Raw genomic sequence first — 27435 nt, 5'->3', positions numbered from 1 at the left:
TAGAGCGCGGCGGCGATTTAACCGCGACAGCCAAAACAAACGGGGCCCGCACTATTTATTGGCGTCGGCCGGAGCGGGCCGGCTCAGAGCGGCCCATCAGCGCACCTGCCCCGCTCGCCGCATGGACGCTGCCGCTGCTCGCTGCCCGGGGCTGCCCGGCTGCCGCCGCCGCCGCCGCTACCGCCGCTGCAGTTCCTCCTGCTGCTGAGCGCCCGCTCGTCGTCGTCGGAGCCATGAAGGCGGCGCGGCTCTTGCTCCTGCTGAGCGGCTGCGCTCTGCTCTTGCTAGCGCCGCCGGTGCGCGGCTGCGGGCCGGGCCGAGTGGTAGGCAGCCGCCGTCGCCCGCCCAGAAAGCTCATCCCGCTCGCCTACAAGCAGTTCAGCCCCAATGTGCCCGAGAAGACGCTGGGCGCCAGCGGCAGGTACGAAGGCAAGATCGCCCGCAACTCCGAGCGCTTCAAGGAGCTCACGCCCAACTACAACCCGGACATCATTTTCAAGGACGAGGAGAATACAGGCGCCGACCGCCTCATGACCCAGGTAGGCACCAACCCCAGCCCCTGCTCCAGCCTTGGCGCTGCACTGCGCCCCGTCTCTCGCCTTCCACTTGGCCACTTCGCACGCTTTCGGTGCCTGCCTTCTCCACTCGAGTCTACCTGAGCGGCACGCTCGAACCCGAACCCACGTGCCCTCTGCCGTAGCTGAGCTAAACACGGCGCTGCGCTCCGCGCCCCACTGAGCTGCTCTGTGCCAAGTGGCCGGCTAGCCCTTCGGATAAAGGGAAGAGATCCTTCACGGCTCCTCTTCCCTTTTCCGGGGCACCTGCTCACTCCGTGTGGGCTCTGGCCACCTGTTTGCTGCCGCCTCCATATCCAGTCCTTCTGTGGGTTTCGCCGGCTTTCGAGGAAAGCAAAGCGTAGCTACGGGCTCCATGACCGTGGAAGCATGGAGAGATTACCGGGACCTTTGGAATGGCTTTTTGGAAGTCAGCTCCGGGTTCCGATCACTTTCCTGCTCCTGCTCCAGACCTGGAATGTTATTAGACTCTCATTGCCGGGGGAAACCCTGATGAAAGTTTAGGGGCTATGATGCATAATCATGTCCAGATCCTTTTATCCGCTTGGCACCGGTAGCAGTAGCACGGGAAAAATCACTCCTCTTTAGGTGTTGTGAGGGCAGATGCGTTCCGGGACAACTACTTGTTATATACTGTACAGTATATTGGTTATATATATTGGTCGCGTTTTTCGGGGGGAAATGAACTCAAAGCAACTTTAAAAAACAAAATGGATATAAAACAAGAATAAAAACATAAAATATACCAAATAACATGCATAGAAGAGCAAATCCAATTCCATCCCATCCCACTTAAAATCATGTGCAGAAAATTAAACTCCCAAGGCCTGGGTGAATAAACATGATTTTTACCTGGTGCCCCAAAACAGCTAGTCAAGATGTCAGGTTTGCCTCCCTCAAGCTCCCTGGGAAAAACATTCCACAATCAAGGAGCCACCACTGTGAAGGCCCGTTCTTGTGTCATTACCCTTTGGCATTTCCCTTGGAGAGGATACACAAAGGATTGCCACAAATGATGTTCTATGTGTGCATGGTCCCAATCCCGCAGAGGTGCCCAGACTGTTAGGACTGTGAAGGGTTGGTAGGATGATGATAGGGAGAAATTGAGGTGTTTGGGGATTGATTGATTGATTGATTGCCTGCCTGCCTGCTTAGTTTCACAGACAACATTAAATCCTTTCATTTCTCTCGCTCTCTCATCCCTGCTCTCAATTTCTTTCAAGAAATGAGATGTCTCATCAGGCACCAGCATAAATTGAAATATGAAAACACATCTTGTAATGTGGAGGAAAATGATAGTTGAAGTACATTAAGAATTATAACTCATTATTATTATGAACTTTATTCCTCCCCACATCCTTTTCCATAGAGGTAATTGCCACAGCACAGATTTGCAATACAGTATTTTTCATATTCTTATTATAGACTGAACAATTCTGTGAGATAGTCTGGGCTGAAAAGTACAGTGCAAGCAAGGTTATGCAGTGGAGCTTTGTGGCTGAGAGGATTTCATACAGGGATCTGTTCATGTATGGTTGCGGGACCATAACTCCCATTATCCCTAGCCATTGGTCATGCATGGACTGCTGTGTGTTGGAGTCCAACAACATCTGGAGAGCCACTGGATCCCAATTTCTGATCTAGGTCTAGCTCTATAGCCACTGTACAATTATAGCTTGTGTGCATAGAGAGTAGGTCGTGATAGCAAGGCACCTGCCTGTTAGCAAAGCAACCTGTCTGGGGGACAATACTTTGATACCTACCTCCAGTGGTTGCACATATTTGGCCTTACAAGGCAGCAAGGATGGGCATATGTGCTCCCTGACCTGCTGTTTGTCCTCCCCATCACTGCAGAAACCATTTCCCTAGCATCTAATTCAAGCAGCACATTCCCTCTCAGAAACTATTTTGGCTTCTCTCCAATGCCCCTTTACTATGGTTTCTCCCCTAATGTTGCTATGGAAAGACAGGGTTTACCAACAGTTCTGTTTTGGCTCATTCTCCACAAAGGGGACCTGGCAGCTATTCAAGTAGACTGATGATTGTAGCCCCACAGTGCAATCCTATGTTGCTTTGCCCAAAAGTAAATTCCACTGTGTTCAATGGGATTTACACCCTATAAAGTGTGTTAAGGACTGCAGCTTTAGTGTGGGAAACTGCATGCTTATTCAGAACTACGTCCCACTAAGTTCAGTATGGTTTGTAAGTATGCATAGGATTGCACCCAAAATGTGATAGGTAGGGAAGCAGTAGCCAATACTGGCACTTGGGCAAGAGGTTAAGCATGGATAGGTGTTTTGTGGGTACAATCAATCCCAGAAACTGGATTTTAGGATGGGGAGGATATATTCTGGGTGTCTCACCTGACAGGAATGCCATATCTTGAAGATGACCTTTGCCACTTGGTTATAATAGCATTATTTAAATAAATAAGAACAATCAATGTATCTTTAATTGTGACCTAATTCAATCTACTCTGCAACAGGCAGAAGCCACCATGTCCCAAACTTTTTTTTAAAAAAAGATCAGTCTTGAGTGGTCTACTTAAAAACGAAAGAACATATTTCTTGTATTCTACAAATGTGATCTAAGTTGCATACTGTACTCAGGCTCCACATAACTTTTGGTGTGAAGGGCAGGGTATAAATATTTAAATATGTAAACAAACAAACACATGTAAGAAATGCATTGCTGGCTCTGACTAAAAGTCCATCTTGTCCAACATCCTTTGTAAGAATCCTTGCAGCCAGCAGGTGCTGGGTGGATCACCAGAAACTGGTGCAGCAGTGTCAACAGGGGCAGGACTTGGGGGCAGAAGTCTGGGGCCCCGCTTGGGAGAATAAGCAGGATGGCTCCAAATATGTTGGGGTTGACTTATCACATTCTGAAGTAAGTGAAGCAATGCAAATTACCATCTAATGAGTAGATGAGATGTTAGGCTGTTAAGTCCAATTACCTAACTGTGCCATTGCACTGGTTAATCATGATCAGCCTTCTGTCCACTCCTAGCTTAGATGAAAACATCAAAGGTGTTGGTTGGCAGCTGTTAGCTTCAACAGCAAAAGTTTTAACATTCATTTTCAGAGGCTGCTGCCCACTTTGCATATCAAATGATGGAGATTAACAAGGGATAGTGAAAACTCTGAGGACATGCTCTGCTTGTGAACTATCTAGGAATATTGTACTGGTTTGGTCATGTCAGAAAACTGAATGCCAGGCTAGAGGGTAGTGGGTTATTTATTATGCTCTTCAGATGCTATTGACACTCAGTTAAACCCTACAATATAAGAAAAATGCAGCTCAGTATCAGATGACATGGCAGAGCAGTCTTCGGCAGCCTGGTACACTCCAGATATTTTGGACTGCAACTCTCCTCAAACCCAGCCAGCATAACATGATGGGAGTCATAGTCTGAAAAATCTGCAGGGCACCACATTGGCAATTACTGTGATACAGGGGTGCCAACTTGAATAAAATATTGTGGGGGCCCAGGTAAGCCCGCCCCACATAATCAGTCACATGACACAGTGCACACACACCATTTGAATGGGAATGCCCACCCATAAACTTTGTGGGGGCCCAGCCCCCTCAAATATTTTATTGTGGCAGCCGAAGCCCCCACAGTCCCTAGGAGTTGGCTCCTATGCTATGATAGCCATAGAGCAGGAGGGATTCAAGTACGCCATGCCAGAAAAGCCTATGGGACGAGGGATAAGCATACATAGGAAGCTGCGTTACGTCAAATCAGACCATTGGTGCATCTGCCTCAGTATTGTTCACACCAGCTGGCAGTGGCTCTCCAGATTTTCTAATGGGACATGCTCACTCCAATTGGAGATGCTGGGGATTTAATCTGGGACCTTCTGAATGCAAAGCAGATACTCCACCACGGAGCTAGAGCCCTGCAAAACATGCCTAGCAGGCTCAGCATGTCACATGCAGCTACAGCAAAAGCTAAAACCAGACTCTTTTAGTCCCCAGCAAGTCTCTGACTATGGGAAGGGAAAATCCCTTTCCAAGCTAAATATGGGGATCCATTACTGACATGGGGACAAATAGAAGAAGATGCCTTCACCTCAGTATGGTTCCCCTTTATCACATACATAGTCGAACAAGACAACAACAAGAATCAGCTAACAGCATACAAATCAATATGGCTAACCTCACCCCCAACCCCCCCCCACAAATCTCACTACAGCAAACCAAAGACAACCAACCACACCCTAGGTTACCCCCAACCTCTCACTACCAAGGAAATATAACAAGTGAATAGAAAGAGAACCCACACAAGTGACGCTGAAACAAAATCCCACACATACACTAAATGGAAGAATAGAAGCATCCCCACCCCACCCCATGCACCATGCCCACCCTCCCCCTCTTTTCTTCCCAACCTAATACTGCATGCAACACTAATGTCTCACAGCAAATGAAACTGATCTGTAGAAAACACAACTTGAAAAAAGAGACAATGCACATATTTTTGTAAACTAAGAATTTATTAATAAAAATTATTTTAAAATAAAAAAATATGGAGAACCATTTTAGTCTTTGGAGTCCAATTTGAAATGTATTTACTTGGAAGTAAGTTTCAGTAAATTCAGTGGGATTTCCTTCCTATAAAGTGCCAGTAGAATTAATACGCAAGTGATACCTGTTCAGAAACATCACACCCTTCCCTTCCCAAGAGCCTCAGCTTCACTTATAAGTCCTAGGGTAAAAAAGTTTGTCATAATGTGCTTACCCAAGAATCAGTTAACACAATGTGGAGCAGGATCCTGAGTATGCTAACTCAGATGAAGATTGGAATGACATTATTGCACAGCAAGCATGGGTTTTCCAATCCTATGTTTACCATGTAAGGGGGAAGGAGGTTTTGCAAGGGAGAATTAGTAGGCAGGAGGGAGATGTTTAGCTTTACCTCATGCCTACCCACCACTTTACTTCTGGCTAACGTCTGGGGGGAATTGACCTGCAGGAAGTAGTTGTGGGGGGAAAGGATGCCCTAACTTTTCAGTTAACATAACTGGGATAGAATCTGTCTTGGGGGATTGTTATAGCAAGGTAATCCTGCTTATTAAGTTGGAAGCAAATAATCTGACTACCTATAGGCAGCCTAGAGTTCACTAGGCCACCTTCTAAGTTTAACATCAAAGCTAATTCTTAAAAAGCAAACTATTCAGAGTCCAATCTTTGTTTTAAAAACCATCCGGATTCTCCAGTCAGCCTGTTTTGAGGAGATGGTGGCCCCAAATAGGGTTATATACTAAATCTAGAATAGGAAGGACTGGGGAAAACAATCTGCCTTCTGTCTCCAGCTCTGGGAGTGTTTTCGTATTGGACCCTTAAAAAAGCTCTGTAGTGTTTGTTTGTTTGTTTACAAACTTTACATGTATGGATGTCCATTTTAGCCAAATGGAAGTTTTACGTTACAGATGTGGTAAATGAAAAACAAACAAACTCCTAACATTTAAAGCAGGGATGGGGAACCTATGCCCCCCGCAGATGTTGTTGTAGACCTCAACCCTTGATTAAAGTCTAACTTTTGACAATAGTCTGAGATAAGCAATGCATAGTGGGGAGAAAGGCTGGGAGGGAGGCCTGTGAGGTGAATTGCTAGGCCCGCCCCAAAATGCCCACCCCGCCCCTGCGCCCGCCCCGCCCCCAGAATGCACGCCATGCCCCTGGGGGCAGCATGAAGCTCCGCCGCTGGCTAGGCTCCAGCTACTTTTGGCCGGGTCTCATCTATTCTTTTTTGTGGTGGGATGGGGGAAGAAGTACAATAGACTGGTTGTAGTAGATTAGACCTTTGGAGTGACAGGGGATGTCAGGAAGATCTAGGCCCATTGAATGTTTTAGAACTTCCTCTTGGAGTATAGACCCAGTGAGATGTGGCTACTGCTCTGTAAAGAGCCCTGTGATCTGAAAGACAGGGGAAACAGGGGTGTGTGTGTTCCTAACGCCTCCCTAAATGACATAGTTACAAGGACATGCAGGTTCCGGTTCTGGCACCAAGATGCTGAATGGGGCTTATTTCCCTCCCTCCCCCATGCCTCAGTTTCCCCTGCTGGCCAGGGTTGCTGGGAGGATATTTGAGCAAGGTGAGTGCTGAGCATTGTGAAGATGTTGACACAAGCATGACTGAGATGCTTACACAGGGGACTATTCCCTCTTGTAAATTCCACAAGTCTTGCCCGTTGGAGCAGGAACCTGGGATGGTGATAGTTGGGGGATGGGTACTGTGGAGCTGGAAGTTATGTAGGACTCTTTCGGTATCACCGGAGAAATGCTTGTGGGCTCCAGGAATGCAGATCAAGAGCTATTTTCCCCTCTTGGTCTGCCACCCTGCCTGCCACTAGTCAGTGTTGTGGTCCAGGTGAGTCTCCTAAAGCCTCTGGGATGCAGCTGGAGGTCTGCTGGGTCAGTGCTCTCACCCACACCAGGGGCATGGGGGTGGAGTCTGTCACTGGTTGAAGTACAGAGAGTGTGACAGAGTAAGCAAAACCAAAGAGGTTCACTGGTGTTGCACATGGCAGCCTGACTAGGCATAGGGATGGATTATATGGCTGAACAATCATAACATAAAATCATGCATTGCCTCTATTAACAGGGCTTGAGATCTATGTGGCTTTCAACAAGGGCCCCCCATTCAAGAGACTCTGCTAGAAATATCACTTAGCATGTTATAGTTCAGGGAAGAACCACCTTTGGCCCATCAGATGTTGGATTCCATCTTCCATCAGTTCCCGTCAGCATGGTCAGTGGTTAGGCTGAGGGAAGCTGAAATCCAACGAAGTTTGTGTATGTTTACAGCAACAAGCTAACCTGATAATACTTGGACTTTTGCCGGCACCCCCACCTTCTCTCCAGAGCAGGCAGGCATGCTAGAAGCATAGCTTCTGAGGCATGATGCGAGGTTCAAAATGTATCACCTGAGCATGAGGGGTGCTCTGGTTCAGCCCCTCCTTTCCTCTTCACCACTACCCCCATTGCTGGTTTCTTATTGCTCTTGACTTGAGTTTCATCAAGTCCAAGGGTCTGCATATCCCTGGGCAACAGGATCCCGCCCACATGTCCTTATCACTCCATCTTTCTCAAGAATGTCAGTCTCTGTTTGCTTCTGGTGCCTGAGCTCAGAGGTGGAGATAAGGCCCAGGAATAGTTGCCTCACCTCTTCTCCACCCATCACCACCCCCCAGCCCCAGTTTCCTTCTCTTTGCTCTCTGAACCAAAGTTCCCTCTCCATGATCTGCAGGGAGCTTAAGTTAGGCCAGCCCAACATCCTCTGGGCTCCTCCAGATTGGACACCCGTAATGTGCACAGTCTATATATATATAAATGTTTCTCCGTAACACTTTTCTCCGTAACCGCTTGATCAATCGTCCTGAAATTTTGACACAACAATCCAGGCCACTCCCCGGGCGTTGTTGGGGACAAAAATCCCTCAAATCACACACCTGGGCAGGTATAGACCTGGTTTTCCACCAAGTCAAACAGCGCCCTCAAGTGGCATTATACCCTCCTCCACCCCTCCCTTCCTGTGAAATCTAAACCACACCCACAAACCAAATGACATCATCAACCAAGCAACTGAAACCACCAAGGCAGCCATTATCATACCCCTAGGCTCCTGTCAGGCTCCTAGGCCCCGGCAAGGGGTTTTTACTTTACAATTTAGCACCACTACCCCCCCCCCAAAATCCCCCACCAAATAACCAACATTGCCAAGTGGAGGTAGGGGCCTGCCTAGGGTGGGGGGGTGGGGTGGGGGGCCAAATAGGGAGCAGGGATACGTAATGGGTCAGAACAGGGTGGGAGGAGACACAGGGATGAAACCTCCCCTCTCCACAGTATCTCGCCTCGACTCAGGGGGAATCTGAAGCTCAGGGGGATCTGAAGGGGGGCTATTACCCTTCGATTTCACAGACTAACGCACAGCATCGTGTGAAGGGCCAGCTAGTACTGTATAAAACAGAAACAATGTAGTTCCTGCCCTTGCTTGCCACTTGTCATTTCTTTACCTTGCCATTAAGGCTTATTTGCTAGTTTTTTTAACCCAACTCTTCCTCCAAGGATATCAAAGTGGTATATGTAGTTCTCTCCCTCATCCCTGTTATCTTCACAATAACCCTGTGAAGTAGGTTAGACTGAGAGATAATGACTAGTCATCCAGTGAGTTTCATTACTGAATGGGGATTTGAACCCCAGGTATTCCTCGTTTTCTAGGCTATACCACACTAACACTTACCAGCCCTTCTCTAAAGTGTACTGTGGATCTGTTCACTATAATATACAGTAAATCAGAGAAGGCTAACCTGCAGCAGCTGGACAGTGAACCCCATTACCCTTGACCAGGCATCCCCAAACTGCGGCCCTCCAGATGTTTTGGCCTACAACTCCCATGATCCCTAGCTAACAGGACCAGTGGTCAAGGATGATGGGAATTGTAGTCCAAAACATCTGGAGGGCCGAAGTTTGGGGATGCCTGCCCTTGACCATTGGGATTGTTGGCTGGGGCTAATAGATGTTAGAATCCAACAACGTTTGCAAGGCCACAAGTTAGCCACTCCTGTAGGCTTACAAGTTACATTTTCTGGACAAGGAGTAAGTGGACAGATGCCAAATGATATTGCCAAATGATTAGTAAATATAGTTCCCATCCCCACCTTTCACCATGGACAAGTTCTTCATAGCATCACTGACTGCATGCCCTGGAATGTGGCTTCCATTCTAAGGGCATGAGAGGGAATCCTGGAGAATATTTGTGGCTGAATATATGTGGGTATAGTTGGCGTTGGAAGCAGGACTTGCTGAATTTTGTCCTTTTACTGACAAATTGGACTCAATAACTGAGGTAAGAAATGAGAACCTCATACCTTTCATATGTGAGCATGTACTGCTCCATGTGCTGTTTACTGAGCATTCAGCCTGATTTGTTTGGAGTGAAATTAGACAATATTAATGAGGCTAGATGATGTTGTATCAAAGCAAGTGTTATCTCACACCCTCCGGTGCATTTCCCTGTCACTTCCCTTATTGCAAAAAGTGCAGTCTTTGGAGAAAACACAAGAGCTGCCAATCAGCTATAATTGTGCTGCCTGAATTTGTCAATATGTGGTTGAATCCCACCAGAAAATAGCAGCAGTCTGAAAATGTGCCCTGTATTTATATTTACAATTTATGATTATCCCCTTGGATGGTGGGAAGGGCAGATGTGTTATGTGCTTCACCAAATATCCAGCACCTTGTTATCAAAATCCCTTTTTTTACTGCTCAACTTGTAGACCCTATTCTGTTAGTCTTGGGAGAATTGATGGGGCACTGAGGCTTCTATAGTTTGATCCTTTCCTCTTCTGCTGCTTTCTCCCAACCCTTCATTGCAGCTCAAATTGCACCATGGTACAGCAGCCTCAGCACCTAATGTGGGGGATTCTTTCTGAGAATATCTGCTCCTATATCTGGGCATCAGAGGTGTTTCTTTAGTTTAGAACAGGCATCCCCAAACTGCGGCCCTCCAGATGATTTGGCCTACAACTCCCATGATCCCTAGCTAACAGAACCAGTGGTCGGGGAAGATGGGAATTGTAGTCCAAAACATCTGGAGGGTCGAAGTTTGGGGATGCCTGGTTTAGAACTTGCCTTGTGGTCAATGAATTAAAGCACCTGCCTTGGGTCAATCAGCTTTCCTGTTGCAGCTCTACGCTGACACCTTCTGGCTACAGCTGGAATTAGTGTATATGTGAATCAGTTCTGAATTTATTCCCAATGCAGAAGAATTTGTACCTTGTGGTTCCCTATGTAATTCTCCCATGAGCTCTCCCATTGCTCTGGGTAAATGATATAGCCTGGAAGAGTGTGAATGTGAGGTGAAGGTGATGGGTACAATGGCTATTCTCTGTGCAGCTGACTGTGAGGAATAAAAAAGTTCTGTCTGAAAGCCTTTATTTTGATGAGAGGAACTGCCCATGTATTTGGATTCATCAACTAAGAAGTGAGCATTTTCACATGGTGTTCTGGGGCCCTGACATGTCCTTATTATTGGTCTGCAGTTTAACATTTGTTTTAAACTGGTTTTAATATCGTATGTACTTTTTTTTTTTTAAAAAAAGCATTGCTGTCCACCCAGGAACCATATGATGAAGGCTGGGTAAGAAATTACAGTAAATAAAGCAAAATTAATAATAATAATCCCACAAAACTTGATGCATCCAGATTCACCGAAGGGACTCATCAGCTTGCTTGTTTCTACAATATGCAAAGTTAAGGTGATTTGGAGTGGTTTGTTAACTGTTGTTACAAGGAAAAGTGAGGGGGATGGGAACCCAACTATGTAACCCCAAACTATGTAACCCTCACCTTTCCTATGGTATTTTAAGGAAATAAATAAATCTCTCTCATATATAAAACATAGTTTGTTGTCTTCTGTGTCACCTTATCTCTTGAGGTCCAGAACAAACAGTGGTGTGTGTGGTTGTAGAAACTGGGATAGCCCTTTATGCCTGCCCTGTTTTACTAGGGACAAAGGCCAGCCCTGGCCATATATGACCTTTCCTCTGAATGCAGGGGCGTTTTTTTTTGCCTCACCCTTGTGCTGCTGCTGCATTGCTCTTTGCCCTCTTCTCAAGGCTGAGTGAAACGTGACCTAAGGAATGGGAGGGTCAGGCCTTTCATCCTTGCAGATTGTTGGCCACATTCCAAGGTCACACATGGAAGGGCTTTCCTGTCTTTTTGCAGTTTGGGATGATTCTCCCCTCTTTTTCACACACAAAACTACACATTCCAATGTGGGGCTGCTTCTCTATTGTGATGTCCCAGGATTTCATGAAATACGTGTGACTATTGCAGCATGAGTGCAGTGGTGTTTTAGGATATTTCTGACTCTGAACTTAGCACACGTACACACCCTCTTTAGATAGAAATGTGTTTTACTTCATTTTATTTCAGTTGTGGGAAACCAGCACTGCTGCATTCAGGGTGGGGGGGACATCTGCTTGTTCTAATGAAAGGGGCACTAAAGAAGAGCTACAAGAGAATCATTATTATATGTGTTTTTTCCTTTTTTATTCGTTTTTCGTTTTTCTTTTCGTTTTTACCTATGTGTTTTGTTTTCTGTTTTTATATCTTGTTGTTAATTTTGTGAAAACACTAATAAAAATATTATTTAAAAAAATGAAAGGGGCACTGGACCTCTGCATCAAAATCCTGCCCTGACAGCACCAATGTACACTTGATCACCTGGGTCATTACCAATCAATTGGCATCCTGCAAGAAACTAAGTTTGGCTGCTCTCAGAATGGCCTGTGCAGGTATCCCAGGGTTAATGTAAGCTTTTAGGTCTGTGCAGGACTTTAGTCACAAGTGACATATTTCGTGACTCATTTACTTGTAAGCCAAATCAGGGAAGTTCAGTAATAGGGCATGGAGGGAAAATAGGACAGTAAAGCGATGAATTTAATATTGTTCAGTATGGACAGAAGCAATAGAGTATGACTTGCCCGTATGGTGTGTATTTCTATATATTAATAATGAGTTCCTGGTATCTAGAAACTGGGCCCCTCCAGATTACCTGTTTCTTGAACATTCACCCTGACTTGCTTTACACAGAGATTAGACTACAGTTTGACCAGTCTTTAATGAGCTTTCATTTTGATTTGTTTACAGGGCAGTTATATGGCAATCATCTCCCATCTTGTACCCATCCTGATCTACTTTGGAGTGTTTACATATCTTCTTGTTAGTCATTAGTTTACCCCACACTTTTCAATGCATTCTCCAATCATTTTCCAAACTGCAGAAAGTCTTTTTTTTAGGAGGATTTGTTCTGCACTGGAGACATTTAATCCACCTTAACTGCACACACCAAAAGTCCTAGTATGTGCTTGAATCCCTCCTGCAAAATCGTGACAATCTAGAGCAGGCATCCCCAAACTGCGGCCCTCCAGATGTTTTGGCCTACAACTCCCATGATCCCTAGCTAACAGGACCAGTGGTCGGGGAGGATGGGAATTGTAGTCCAAAACATCTGGAGGGCCAAAGTTTGGGGATGCCTGATCTAGAGGGACCATTATGTCTCTATGTAAGGGGAGAGGTACCACCTTCTCTGGAGGATTGAAGGGGCCCAACATGACGTCTTTATGTCACATCTTTATGACATGATGTCTTTATGTCCTGATGACATACACACAATGTCATGCTACGTCAGGACATCACATGTGGGGCCCTCTGAACATTGAAGGGGTCTGGACCCCTAAGAAAAAGATTGTGTGGCCCACAGTGCCTTGGCCCCCAGGAGCCAGTGCCCTTGTTGTAAGGTGGTTTTTATTATTATCCCCAATTAGCTGCTGAGCCCAATTGAAGTGCTGATTCTGGTCTATAAAGACTTACACAGCTCAGGACCTCAATACCTAAGGACTGCCTCTCCCCATATGAACCAACCCGGACCCTGCACTTGTCATCCAAGGCTCTATGTCCTCACTCCCTGAGAGGTTCAGAGGGTGGCAACATAAGAATGAGTCTTTTTCTGTGGTGGCCCCCCATCTGTGGAATGCTCTCCCCAGAGAGGTTTGCCTGGCACCATCATTATATGGCCTTCGTCCATTAAATAATCTATGGTCTGTTAAAGCTGGGGGAGGGGCTGTTATTATGGTTATTTTATTATTTTGCTGCCTATTATTGTGCGTTTTATTAGGTTTTTATTGTTATGCTCTATAAAATGTGTTCTTAATGTTGTACACCACCCTAGCTTCTTTTGATAAAGGGTGGTATATAAAATTATTATTATTATTATTATTATTATTATTATTATTTTATTAAAATGAGGGAGGGGTTCAACAAGAATGTAGACTATATTTTGAAAAGCAAAGTGACTTTAGCACCTAGTTGTGGACTGAACTGCTACCACGTCAAGATGTTATCACATCGTTTGGCTGCATGTGTGTTGACCCAGGTGTGGTTCTTTGTTGCCCAGATGGTAAATGTTCTGGACTGTGGCTAAGCAATGCTTGATATGGTGAGGAATTTAATCTAGGCTACCCATTTACACATTTCAAAACAAAACAAAACAAACCAGTTTTTCAGTATACCTGAAGGAGCGTCTCCACCCCCATCATCCAGCCCAGACACTAAGATCCTCCTCCGAGGGTCTTCTGGTGGTTCCAGAGCTGGCCCTACGTGCAGGCTGGGTGGCGCAGGGCACCATGGTGCCGGCCCGCCAGGAGGGCGCCGCGAGCTGCGCCCACCCGCTGGCCGACCGGTCCGCTGCGCAGCTGCGCCTGCCCGCCCGCCTGCCGCACAGCAGCGCCTGTTGCACCCGCGCGGCGCGCGGCGCCCACCTCGCTGGGAAACGGGGCGGGAGGGCGCCGGAGGGATCCGGCGCACCACGGCTCCGGGGGCACTTAAGACGGCGCTGGGTGGTTCCCTCACTGCAAGAAGTGAAATTACAGGGGACCATGCAGAAGGCCTTCTCAATACCATAGTAGTGCCCTCCCTGTGGAATGCCCTTCCTTCAGATGTTCAGGAGATTAAGAACTACATAACTTTTAGAAGACACCTGAAGGCAGCCCTGTATCAGGAAGTTTTTAATGTTTGGTGTTTTATATATTCTGTAAGCCACCCAGAGTGGCTGGGGAAACCCATCCAGATGGGCAGGGTATAAATAATAAAAGTATTACTACCACTACTACTACTACTACTAATAATAATAATACTACTATTACTATTCTCTGCCACCCTTTCAAGGAAAGGATTGTCCTTTGTCAAGTAGGACACATGGCCACCCCAATCTAATCCAAGTTTTGTACTTCAAGGTAATGCTCTCCTCTATGTGTAGGTGCATGATGCTGATCTATTTCTATTCTGTCACTTCTCTCCCACTTCCCATAGCGCTGCAAGGATCGCCTAAACTCTCTGGCCATTTCGGTAATGAACCAGTGGCCAGGGGTAAAGCTGCGTGTGACGGAGGGCTGGGATGAAGATGGGCACCACTCAGAGGAATCGCTGCACTATGAAGGCCGTGCTGTTGACATCACCACCTCTGACCGTGACCGCAACAAGTATGGGATGCTGGCACGTTTAGCTGTTGAGGCTGGCTTCGACTGGGTCTACTATGAATCTAAGGCTCACATTCACTGCTCTGTCAAATCTGGTAAGGACCAGTTTTGAGATGGGATTGAGGGAAATTGGCAGGAATGGGGAGTGGGAGAGTATCTGTGAATCATGAATAAGGGAGATAGGCATAATTGAAGAAAGGTTTGGGGTAATGGAAGGTGGAGTGGGTAAGTTATAAGGTTGAAGAGCACTGCTCCTTTGCATGCCACATTTTTTATTGTATGGGTCACCATGGGACAACAGTAGCAATGCTGTACTCCATTCTTACTGTTCATCAGAACTGGGGAACCTGTGGCCCTACTAGTATTGTTGGACTCAAACTCCTTCCAGCCACAACCAGCATGGCCAATGATCAGAGATAATGGGAGTTGTAATCCAGCAATAGCTGGTGAACCACAGATATTCTCCCATCCCTGCATGCAATTAAATACCTTATGTTAGCGTTAGCTAATCTTGGTTTGGCTTATTTCCCCTGAGTGTCTCCCTCACCTGCTCTAAGATCTGGTTGTAAATGCCACAGGAGATATTTTCCTGCAAATACTCTCCCTGTTGAACACCTGGCTAATATTTTTCATCTGAGCTGCACCTCCTCTCATCCAGAAAAAAATGTAGATTTTGACAAGCAGTGGGTAGAAACAAGTTTGGTCCAGCCCTAGGTATATTAAGGACAGTAGGGGCCTGAGTTGTTTGTTGGGATTAGGTGCTGCGGTTCTCCCCCTGTTGGCCAGAGTACCACACTTTGACTGTGGCATCTTGTTCCTATCCTTTGACCATTAGCATGAGCTGCTGGTGTTCCGGCCCTTTCCAGACCCACAGGGTCTCTGGTTGATGGGAAGGAAGTGCCTATGCCCTGCCTTGAGCTTATACTGCCTGACCCAACAGCAGAGTCTCCACCTTCCTGACTGCAGCACACCAGGAGAGATCAGCGCTGGAGAAAGAAACTGGCTCAGCCAGAGTGGAGCACAACCTTCTCCCCTCTGGCACCAATATGGACTGTGCCACTTTATACTCTCCAGGAAGTAGCTGTGCCAGCCAAGTGGCTAAGAAACAAGCACTTTTTGTCCCTTTGGACTTTGGGTCCCCAAAGCCTTGATATCTACAAAGCTGCAAGTTAGGTTTAAGTGTGGTGGATATAAAAAATTATGCATAAATGTTCAAATGGTTGCACTGGGTACTGTGGCCTGCCACCTCCAAGCTGGGCACTTTGACTGTGGAGCTCTACAGACTGTCCATTTCCTCTGAGCTCCACTAGCAGGAGTAGGAAAACACTTTTCATTTGTCTCATTGCTGCACACATTGCTGGGATGCTGTGTCTGCTTCTGGTGCCCATGCTTCCAAAAGGATGTTGCAACACTACAAAGTGCCAAAGACTGGGAAACTGTCTTGGTAGTAAATGACTAGAGGAGCAGCACAATCTTGCAGGGAAAGCACTGGATGCTGGAGGGTTGGCAACAGCTTTGATGGTGGGGCAAAAAGGATCAGCGTGAGCCAACACTGGAGAGTTTATCCTAGGTGCAGGTTTTTACTACAGGTGGAGACAAGCACTTGAGTACAGGCTATTCTGGAAGGTAGGCATTGCTCCAGTATTTCAGGCTGATGGATGGTGGGTAGGACAAATGTATAGTGCCAGGGTGGCTAACCTGTGGCCTGCCAGGTATTTGGACTCCAGCATTCATCAGCCCCAGCGAGCAAGACCAATAATGAGCGTTGATGGGAGTTGTAGTCCAACTGCATCTGGAGGGCTTTGGGTTAGTCACTCCTGATACAGTGGAACATGCTCAGTACAGAAGGAATGCCCTGTCCTGTATAAGATGAAGTGTGAGAGAAGCAAACACTGGTTTAATGGAGGACTTTTAAGTGTCTGGAAATGGTGTGTATTCAGGGCAGCTGGCCTGCCATAAGTACCTTAATAAATGGCCTTTATTTTTGTACCATTTGTGTGGCCTGGTCTGTCTGTCCTCTGCCCTTCCCCAGTCTCTTCATCCACCTGGCTTCTCTAAGTCTTATCTCCTTTATAAAAAATGAGCTATACTAACTTTTCATATTTGAACTTGCCCTTTTCCTGGAGAGTTGGGTTGAAACCAAACTAACAACTACCACTACAATCCCTCCAGGTTCCACACTAGCTTGCCCATAGCCACTGAACCTGATCCAGTCCCAGTTCCACACTAGCTTGCCCATAGCCACTGAACCTGATCCAGGTGGCACAGTCTTGCTCATGGTACCAGGAGCACCCTCTTGACCATATCATCCATGTAGCAAACAGGTCATAAGAACAGAGGAAGCTGCCTTTTTCAATGTCAGACCACTCAGTATTATCTAAACCAGGCATCCCCAAACTTCGTCCCTCCAGATGTTTTGGACTACAATTCCCATCATCCCTGACCACTGGTCCTGTTAGATAGGGATCATGGGAGTTGTAGGCCAAAACGTCTGGAGGGCTGCAGTTTGGCGATGCCTGATCTAAACTAACTGGCAGCAGCTCTTCAGGGTTTCAGACAGGAGTATTTTCCAGTTCTACCTGGAAATGCTAGAGATTGAACCTGGGACCTAAGCATGTGCTCTTTCACTGAGCTGTGACCCTTCCCAAACAATGAAGATACATTGTGTATTGATTTTTACTGTTTCAATTGACATATGGTATGCTCAAAAGGGCACCCTTGGTCACGGTCATGACTATATCATCTGTGAGCCAAGACTGAACAATGGAGATATCCAGATGCATGACTATGGCATGGCATCTGCTAAACTCTCCATTTTTAAGTGTCTTCTTCCCACATGGTGACAATTTTTAGCATTTCATATAGACATTGCAATTGGTTTCAAATGAATTATATGAGTACGGTAGACCATTTTTATTATTTACTTATCACACACATGGGACTAAGAGAAAGAACGAAAGGGAGAACATGCCTATAGCAGCTAACTCTCTGAGATGCTCTGCCATACTAGCTCCATTGCTCTCCACATACCAATATCTGTTTGCATGTGGCTAAATCTGACCAACAGTAGCAGCAGATGTTGCACAACACTGAGATTATCTCACAAGTCAGTTACATGCCAGATCCAAAGGTGAGCTTGGGGCTGTTTTGGGTGCTCCCTGTAGACAGACACCCCCATTCTTGCAAATGGTGAAGTGAATAGGAGAAAGAAAGGCACGGCCCTCTTGGCTGTGGATGGCTGTTTGTGCATTTTATAATCAGTGCTTTTTTTAAGGGAAAAAAAGATGCCGGTGCTCACCATGAAGTTGTTACAGTAAGCGCCACACTTTTAACATTGGGAGGGGGGGCGGCTACTGATACTGCATACCCTTGAGTGCTCCCCGAAAAAAGAACTTTTTAGAATCATTACTGAAAAACAACCAACTGAGAATTGGAGGAAAAGAGAGTCTACTGTTTTTGTTAAGTGCAAGTAAGTTGGACATGAAAAGTGCCTAAAGAGAACGGGACATTATTATCTGCTAGCTTGGGGAGGCTCTCCTTTAATCTTAGACAGATACTCCCAAACTTGGCCCTCCAGATGTTTTGGGACTACAACTCCCATCATCCCTAGCTAACAGGGCCAGTGGTCAGGGATGATGGGAACTGTAGTCCCAAAACATCTGGAGGGCCAAGTTTGGGGATGCCTGATCTTAGGGATCTGAAGAACTAGCTAGAGGGAAGTCAATGCTGCATTAATCACACATGATACAATATGCTTTATATTACCATCATTGCTCTTCTTTCCATTACAGAAGAGGAGCCTATGCTAGTTTGTAGTAGCAAGAAGTATGGAGGGACTTTTCTATTTAGCATTCACCTTGATATTTTTTAATGTTTCAAAGCACATCACCTACATTCTCTCAGTAATCTGTTCAAGATCTCTCTGAAAGGTGGTCAAACATCATTACCCAATAATGGAATATAGAATCTTACCTAAGCCCACCTGGAGAATTTATAGCTGAGATGTGGTGAAAGCGCTGTTGTATGGAGGTCCTGCTAGCAGGTTTTCCATTGGATACTGTGAGAGCAGGATACTGAATTAGATGGGCTTTGTTAAATTTTAAAGAAATTTAAATCAGTACTATTTAGAAACTATGTGTGCTTTACCAGCTTTCTGATTGTTTGCTGGGTTATGTAAGCTTCAGAAGCCATGGCTGCCTTCTTGAAAAGTAAGTACGGTACAGTACCGGTATTTCGTCTTCTTATCGTGGTCCTTGTTTCTCAGGCTACTTGCTGAGCAGATCTATTCTGATGCTCTTAATTGGCTGTTGAGCCCACCCACTTTTAGAGGGTGGTTTTTCCTACCCTTTCACAGAAGGCTGATGGCTAAAGAAGGGATTCTTGCTTTACATGTCATTAATTTCCCACCTTTTCTACTTCCAAGCAGAAGCCAAATAGTAAATACAGATGTTAAACAAAGAAGCACTAAGTTGCTCAAAGCAACAGAGGCAGATTTACTAAAGGGCAGTAAAATTGTATTTGTCAAACCATAAAGTAGTTAGAGAATCATAGAATCTCTAGAGTTGAAAGGGATCCCAAGGGTCATCAAGTCCAACCCCCTGCAATGCAGGAATTTCAGCTAAAGCATCCATGAGATGACCACCCAACCTCTGTTAAAAAACCTCCATGGAAGGAGAGTCCCACCACCTCTTATGGGAGTCTGTTCCACTGCTGAACAGCTCTTACTGTCAGAAAGTTTTTCCGAATGTTTAGTCAGAATCTCCTTTCTTGCAACTTGAAGCTATTGGTTCAAGTCCTACCCTCCAGAGCAGGAGAAAACAAGCATGCTCTCTTTTCCATGTGGCAGCCCTTAAGATATTTGAAGATGGTTATCATATCTCCTTTCAGTCTCCTCTTTTCCATACCCAGCTCCTTCAAGCACTCTTCATAAGGCTTAGTTTCCAGACCCTTGATCATCTTGGTTGCCCTCCTCTGCACATGTTCCAGCTTGTCAACATCCTTCTTAAATTGTGGTGCCCAGAATTGGAGACAGTTTTCCATATGTGTCCACTTGGAATTACAGTCAGTGCAAGCCAGTTTTGAGTGTCTGCATTTGCAAGTGGAGAGCAAATTATTGCTTCAGACGCAGTGAGCAGGGAGGTAAGGCAGAATGTTGTTGTTTAGTCGTTTAGTCGTGTCCGACTCTTCGTGACCCCATGGACCATAGCACGCCAGGCACTCCTGTCTTGCACTGCCTCCTGCAGTTTGGTCAAACTCATGTTCGTAGCTTTGAGAACACTGTCCAACCATCTCGTCCGCTGTCGTCCCCTTCTCCTAGTGCCCTCAATCTTTCCCAACATCAGGGTCTTTTCCAAGGATTCTTCTCTTCTCATGAGGTGGCCAAAGTATTGGAGCCTCAGCTTCAGGATCTGTCCTTCCAGTGAGCACTCAGGGCTGATTTCCTTAAGAATGGATAGGTTTGATCTTCTTGCAGTCCATGGGACTCTCAAGAGTCTCCTCCAGCACCATAATTCAAAAGCATCAATTCTTCGGCGATCAGCCTTCTTTATGGTAGAATAGAATAGAGTGGTACTATTACTTCCCTTGATCTGGACACTACTGTTGATACAGCCTGAATAGTATTAGATTTTTTGCTGCTGCCTCATACTGTTGACTCATGTTAAGCTTGACCCATAGATCCTTTTCACATGTACTGCTAGTAAGCCAGATGACCCCCTCTTATATTTGTGCATCTGGTTCTTCCTGCCTAAGTGCAGAACCGTACATTTGTCCCTATTGAAATTCATTTTGTTAGCTTGCGCCCAGTTCTCCAATCTGTTACGATCATTTAGAATTCTGATTCTGTCTTCTGCAGCATTAGCTACGCCTCCCAGTTTGGTGTCATATGCAAATTTGATGAGCATCCCCTCAATTTGTTCAATCAAGTCATTTATAAAGATGTTGAACAACAATGGGCCCGGGACAGAACCCTGCGGCACCCCACTTGTCACTTTTTTCCAGGATGACAAGGAACTATTAATGAGTACTCTTTGAGTTTGGTCAGTCAACCAGCTATAAATCCACCTAACAGTTACCTCTTTCAACCCATTTACCAGCTTCCTCGTGAGAATATAATGGGAGACCTTGTCAAAAGCCTTACTGAAATCAAAATACACTATGTCCATAGCATTTCCCTGAGCCACCAAGTTTGTAATTTCATCAAAAAAAGAAATCAGATAGGTTTGGCATGACTTATTTTTGAGAAAACCATGCTGGGTCTTAGTAATCACAGCATCCTTTTCTAAATGCTCACAGACCGACTGTTGAATTATCTGTTCTACGGTAGGACCTTCCCTGGTATCAATGTCAAGCTCACTGGTCAGCAGTTGCCTGGATCTTCCTTTTCCCCCTTTTTGAAGATGGGGATAACATTTGCCGGCCTCCAGTCTGTAGGGACCTCACCTGTTCTCCAAGAAATCTCAAAGATAATAGACAAAGGCTCTGAAATTACATCCACAAGCTCCTTTAGTACTCTTGGTTGCAGCTCATCAGGCCCTGGAGATTTTAATTCATTTAAAGTAGCTAGGTGTTCCCTTACTACCTCTTTTCCTATCTTGGGCTGCAGCTCCCTCCTTACATCATTTATTCTGTTATCACCAGGTTGGGCATCACTTTCCTTTTGAGTGAAGACAGAGGCAAAGTAGGTGTTGAGTAGTTCCGTCTTTTCTCTGTCACCCAATAGCATTTCTCTGTGTTCCCCAAGCAGAGGACCCACTACTTGCTTGTTATTCCTCTTACTTCGGACATAGCCAAATAAACCTTTTAGTATTTTTAACCTCTCTTGCAAGCCTGAGCTTATTCTGAGCTTTAGCCAGCCAGACTTTCCTTCTGCAAATGTTGGCTACTCGTGTATACTCCTCCTTTGTGGTTTCCCCTTTCTTCCATTTCTTATACATGCCCTTCTTAACTCTCAGTTCATCTGTAAGCTCCTTATGCAGCAGCCACACTGGTTTCCTTAGATGCCTCCCAATTTTCATTCTTGTTGATATTGTCTGCATTTGGGCCTTCAATATTATTCCTTTTAAAAACTTCCATCCTTCTTGGACTCCCTTCTCATCGAGCATTTCTGACCACGTGATCATACTCAGTAGCTCTTTCAGCTTTTCGAAATTGGCCTTCTTAAAGTCCAGAGTGTGTGTCCAACTACACTCAGTTTTCCCTTGCCTCTATATCTTCCAACCCAGGAGAATATGATCACTCCCTCCCAGGATAACAAAGCTAGTATTTGCTATCTTTGTTATACAGTGTAAAAGATCAGTGGTAGAATATTTGTTGATGATGTTTGAGAGTGTGCATCATTCATTCAAACTATAATTGGAAGGAGGAAACAGAATTAGGGGTCGCCTGCTAGCACCCTTACCACACAATTCCCAGCATATTTGAGGAAGACATGACAGTTAACCAATGTTTTTTATTTAGCTGATGTAAATTAGTTGTGTAGAAATACTCAATATGACCATTGGATCCTAGGTGTCGGTTAAACAAGACCAGCCTTTCCTAACCTGTTGCTCTCCAGATGTTGATTGACTACAACTCCTATCATCCCTGACCATTGGCCATGCTGGCTGGTGCTGATGAGTGGTGTAGTCCAAAACCTCTGGAGGGCAATCAGATGGGAAAGGCTATTTCAGATTAATAATAATAATAATAATAATAATAATAATAATAATAATAATAATTTATTTATACCCCGCCCATCTGGCTGGGTTTCCCCAGCCACTCTGGGCGGCTTCCAACAGAAAAATAAAATACAATAATGGATTAAACATTAATAGCCTCCCTAAACAGGGCTGCCTTCAGATGTCTTCTAAAAGTCTGGTAGTTGTTTTTCTCTTTGACATTTGATGGGAGGGCGTTCCACAGGGTGGGCGCCACTACTGAGAAGGCCCTCTGCCTACCGGGTAGTTCCCTGCAACTAGGTTGTTGTGCATGTGACATCGTATATCAGGCCCTCCATCCTCTCTATCTGGCCCTAGAAACTCTCCTCAGCACACCTCTACTCAATATTGCCCCTACTGCCCCTGCTTTGCACTCTTCCTTGAGTGTTCCTGAATGGCTGAAATGTGTCCTTGAACTTCAATTAAACTTCTGCCCTGGGTGGAGGGTAGGAAGGGGTATGTGTAGAAGCTAACCTGCTATACAAAGGTGAAATTTACATTAATTGTCTCTGGCCCCACTCACCACTGGCATGTGGCCCCCAAAGGGTTTCCTAGAAAGGAAAGTGGTGCTTGGGCTGCAAAGTTTCCCAACTCCCCTGCTAGATGAATTAATCAGCAATCTATATGAACTGTACTCTCCACCAACCTACAAAACAGAGGCCACTTGATTCCAGTTGAAAGCTCCCTATAACAAAACTTACCATCAGAAACACCCATAGCCCATCTAAATCTTACCAAATTTCATTTATGTTGACTTCTTTGCACCTTAATCGAATCTCCCTCCCTCTAGTAACTGGGCTGGTCTCTCTATTTGTTTCTCCCTCTCCCTCTCTTTGTCTAGAGCATTCAGCAGCGGCAAAGACAGGAGGCTGTTTCCCAGCCCAGGCACTGGCAACTCTAGAAAGCGGGACCAAGATTCCAGTGTGGGCACTGAGGCCTGGGCAGCGGGTCCAAGCCATGGATGAGCAAGGCCGTCCCATATACAGTGAATTCCTGGCATTTCTGGACAAGGCATCATCGGCACGGACTGCTTTCCACGTCATTGAGACGCGGGATCCACCCCGCCGCCTTGCCCTCACTGCAGCACACCTCCTTTTTGTGGGGGAGAATGCCACTGCACCCATGAAGGCTATTTTTGCCAGCCTGGTACACCCAGGCCAATATGTGCTGGTGACAGATGGGGGTGAACTAAGACCAGCCAGGGTAGCAGCAGCCTCAGTGCAGATGGATATTGGGGCCTATGCCCCCCTCACTCGCCACGGGACGGTGGTGGTGGATGGAGTGGTAGCATCTTGTTTTGCTTTGGTGCAGGAGCAGCACCTGGCCCAGCTGGCCTTTTGGCCCCTTCGACTCTTTCGCAGCCTGGCAGGGGGTGAGCAGACTCAACCAGAAGGTGTTCATTGGTACCCTGCGCTTCTCTATCGCCTAGGCCGAATGCTCCTGGCTTCGAACAGCTTCCACCCATTGGCCACAGCACAGTTTGAGAGATGAGATGACGTCATCAGGTGCCCCTTAAAGAGGGAGAAACCGGGTGTCACCTCCTGTGGTTAAAGGGAGGGACTGCATGGTAGCCAGAATCCTGAATGTGGGGGAAAGGTGAGGCCACTGGCTCCCTATACCCTTTCCCAGGCATAAGGGCCAAAGAGAGGTTTTGACCTCTATCTCTGAGTTGTCCCCTTTTTGGCAGGTTACAGAAGGGGACACCCAATGACAGGGTTGTATGCTGCTATTTTGGTTCAGGAGCCTCTGATAGAGGGGAAGTTAACCAGGTGGATGCGGGTAGTGAGTGGAGGTCCTGAAGCCTGGGGTGAATGAATGAGGGGAAGGAAATCCTGCATCTCAATATGCAGACTGGAGAAGTAGGAGGGGGTGGGCTGCTACAAGAAGGTATCTGGGAGGGCTGAGTATGGGGGGCCTGCAGGATACTTTCTCTGGGCAGACATCCATGTGGTGCTCCTCCTAACACTGTGGCAGGCAAAGTAGCTGTAAGGAAGACATATGGGACTCTTCCGTTGCTCTTTCAAGCTGCCAGTCAACTGGGCTTGTGAGCAGTGAGTGAGACAAGAGATAGTGCACCAGCCCTGAAGTGGAGAGGTGGGCACCAGTTATGATGAGGGAAGAGATAGTAGAAAGTGAAGGTTGTTTATAAAATCACACCGTCTTCTCTGGATCAGGTGAATTTAAGCCTGGAATACTTATAATGCCTCATTTCATACTCAGAATCAGTAAAGAATTATTCCACCTATAATCAGTAGTGGACACAGGCAGCATGCACCTGACCTCCAGTTGGTTACATTGTGGCTACTTACCAGGAGGTAGCTGAGGGGCAAGGCAGTGGTGAGGTTGAGCCAGACAAATTTGTGTTTCTTCCAGTGCATTTGCATCAGTGTTGTCACTTCACCCCTCTACCTCACAGTAACTAGTAGATCCGACTGACGGGAGGTCAGGTGAACACCGCTGCCCCACTATGCCATCTGCTACCACCAATAACCATGCACTGAAAGAATGGGGGGGTGTAGGGGAGAGAAATGTGCCTTATCAATGTGCTTTAAGTATTGAACGCTTATCAAAAGGAGGCTAAAACAGTTTAACTAAGGATGTTAACCCATGTTAAGTAATCTTGAAAGGAAACCACCTAAAGGGTAGGATGGACATTTACACAATCCCCCCACCCCCCAGGAAATGCTTCACCAAAACCATTGATTTGCATATACTAATTTATATGTACAGTTGCAAATTTAGAAATAATGATTGTTATTTAAATAGAAACACGCATCTCTTCATAGCAGGGAAGACAGTGACCTAGTATGTGTTGTGTGCTGTTTCCAGGTGATAACTGTAGATGGGCAACTTCAAGCCTCCCCACTCCCCTCCTGCTCTCCTTTCTTAGGATTCTTTCTTTTTAATTCAGATTCACAGTAGGCAGCCCTTGAAATAAAGGACTCTCCTTTGCTACCCCTCCAAACAGAAGGTTGTCCTCTGCAAAGAGCAGGACTTAGAATATCTTGTTTCTGTTAGAGCAAACTGGGACATGGCGAGGAGAAATGGAGGTGCAGGAGAGATGGATTCCGTTACCTTTTTTTAAAGCACCCTTTGTTTCCTGAAAGTACTGGAGAATAATATATTCTATTGGGTTGTAATAACTGAGTAGATAATCTTCCTCCATTATCACAGCACTCTAACAAGACAGTCTCCATTCTGTTAACAAGACAGAGGTTCTGATCCCTGTGCTTATGTGAGGGAAGAAATGCACTGTCCACTACATGCTCAATTTTAGCTGTTCTGCGATATTCTCAGAAGTAACATGGTATCTCAGGGTGGGGGAACTACTTGTTCCTATGAGACCACACTTATGCAGCATTGTGGGGGTAACATTTGTGGGAGAGAATCAGTTTCTTTGTTTTTTGGCATGCCGGGGGGCGGGGGTTGTGTAACAATTTCCCAACCAACCAATTCTCTGATGCAATCCCTTCCCTGGCATTTTTTTAAAAAAAGCTCAGCCACATTTCAAGAAAGCAAGGAAGCCCAGATAATTTGGGGGACATCGACAACAGAGATTACCTGGGAGAGCACTTGCCAAGGAGAAGCAGTAGGTAGGGGGAGTGTTAAACACTCCCATCTACTAATTCATCCTTGTACACATGCATGCACACAACAATCAAATTCCCTTGGTAAACATGGGTTTGGGAAGATGCATTTGCCAAGGAAATGTAAAGGTCCATTCCTGGAGCCTCTTCATGTGTCAGAAATTTTGTTCCAAGGAAATAAATTTTGTGTAGGGAAAAATATATAGCATGCACACAACAGTGTCAGATGAGCACTCACACTAGTTTTTCACATGTGCACATGTGTGTTGGAAAATGTGGCTTTGTGATGTGTGTACATGCAGAATAGTAGACCCTCATGCTCACCCCAGGTAGCAGTGTACACAAGGCTTACAAACAGCTGCTTGTGCAATTGTGTATAATAACAACTTTCAGGTGATCTGGGAGTTAAGTCTTCTAATGAAAAGAGTTCATTTATTCTCCCCCCTCCCTCCCCTCCCTGGGACCATTCATGTGCCAAAGATGACTAATATATTTTTTGTGGGCAAAATGGTTATATTTTTCTCAGGCTATTAATTTTTGAAAATTTAGTTGTAAAGCTGTTGTATACAATCTTTTCCTGCAAGCAAGTAATATCCATTCTGAAAATAGTCACATGTGAAGCAGCCCTTAGCTGGGTTCCAGATGCCCTAATTTCATTCATCTCCTTAAAGAAATCCAATAGCACTTTGTGCACTAGTCAGAACCAGAATCTGCCCCTTCCCCACACTCTTACTTCTTCCCTGTCTGGTACCAGTATCTCTCCTCAGTTAAGTCATCAAGACAACAAGGAATGAGCATGTCCCTTGCTAGCAGCGTAGCTCAGGAGGCCCCCACAGTCCCAATATTGTGACCGGAGTGGTAGCATCTGGGAAGGCATCATCTCTTACCCCATGACATTTATTTATTTGCTTGCATTTGCAGGGTGCTCAAAAATATTTCCCTGGTGAGGAAACCCTTTTGCTAAATGACACCAAATGGGGCGGGGCGGGACATTCTTTTCTAAGGATAAAAGTATTTAAGAATTATTTCAGAAGTGATATTTTAATGGGACCATTGGGAATTGCAAAGCTTTTTGTCTCTTCACTGGATGTAGATTTCCTAAACAGGCAAGAAGTCTAATAAATCTCTTGACCCACACTTGGTGTCTGTGTCTTTTCTCTCTGAGTCAAAAGACCATCTCTCTCTCTCTCTCTCTCTCTCTCTCTCTCTCTCTCTCTCTCTCTCTCTCTCTCTCTCACACACACACACACACACACACACACACACAGGTATACATATACATATACATATACATATACATATACATATACATATACATATACATATACATAGGTCTGGCTCCCAGCATGCAATCTCTAGCTTAACAGACATTATGGAATTGATCAGGAGAGTTCTAGTGTTCTGAAGGAAAAGTAGCGTTATTTCTTAAAACAGAGGTTGCCAACCTTTTTGTGAGTATGTTTGCAAACCAGAGAAACTGTCACCACCCCCGCAAGCCAGCACACCCTGCAACACCGTACAGGCAACA

At 45.7% G+C, this 27435-nt stretch overlaps 1 protein-coding gene across 1 annotated transcript; it reads left to right on the top strand.

The window, feature by feature from the left end:
• IHH (Indian hedgehog signaling molecule) lies at positions 1-27044 on the top strand. The gene is made up of 3 exons (XM_035127300.2): positions 1-539; positions 14457-14718; positions 23162-27044. Exons 1-3 carry the CDS (start codon positions 234-236, stop codon positions 23809-23811), a joined length of 1218 nt encoding a protein of 405 aa, XP_034983191.1. The 5' UTR covers positions 1-233; the 3' UTR covers positions 23812-27044.
• Positions 27045-27435: the final 391 nt, after the last annotated feature.

Source organism: Zootoca vivipara, chromosome 1, assembly GCF_963506605.1.
Source record: "Zootoca vivipara chromosome 1, rZooViv1.1, whole genome shotgun sequence".
NCBI lineage: Eukaryota > Metazoa > Chordata > Lepidosauria > Squamata > Lacertidae > Zootoca > Zootoca vivipara.
This window is presented reverse-complemented; position numbering and strand designations above follow the sequence as displayed.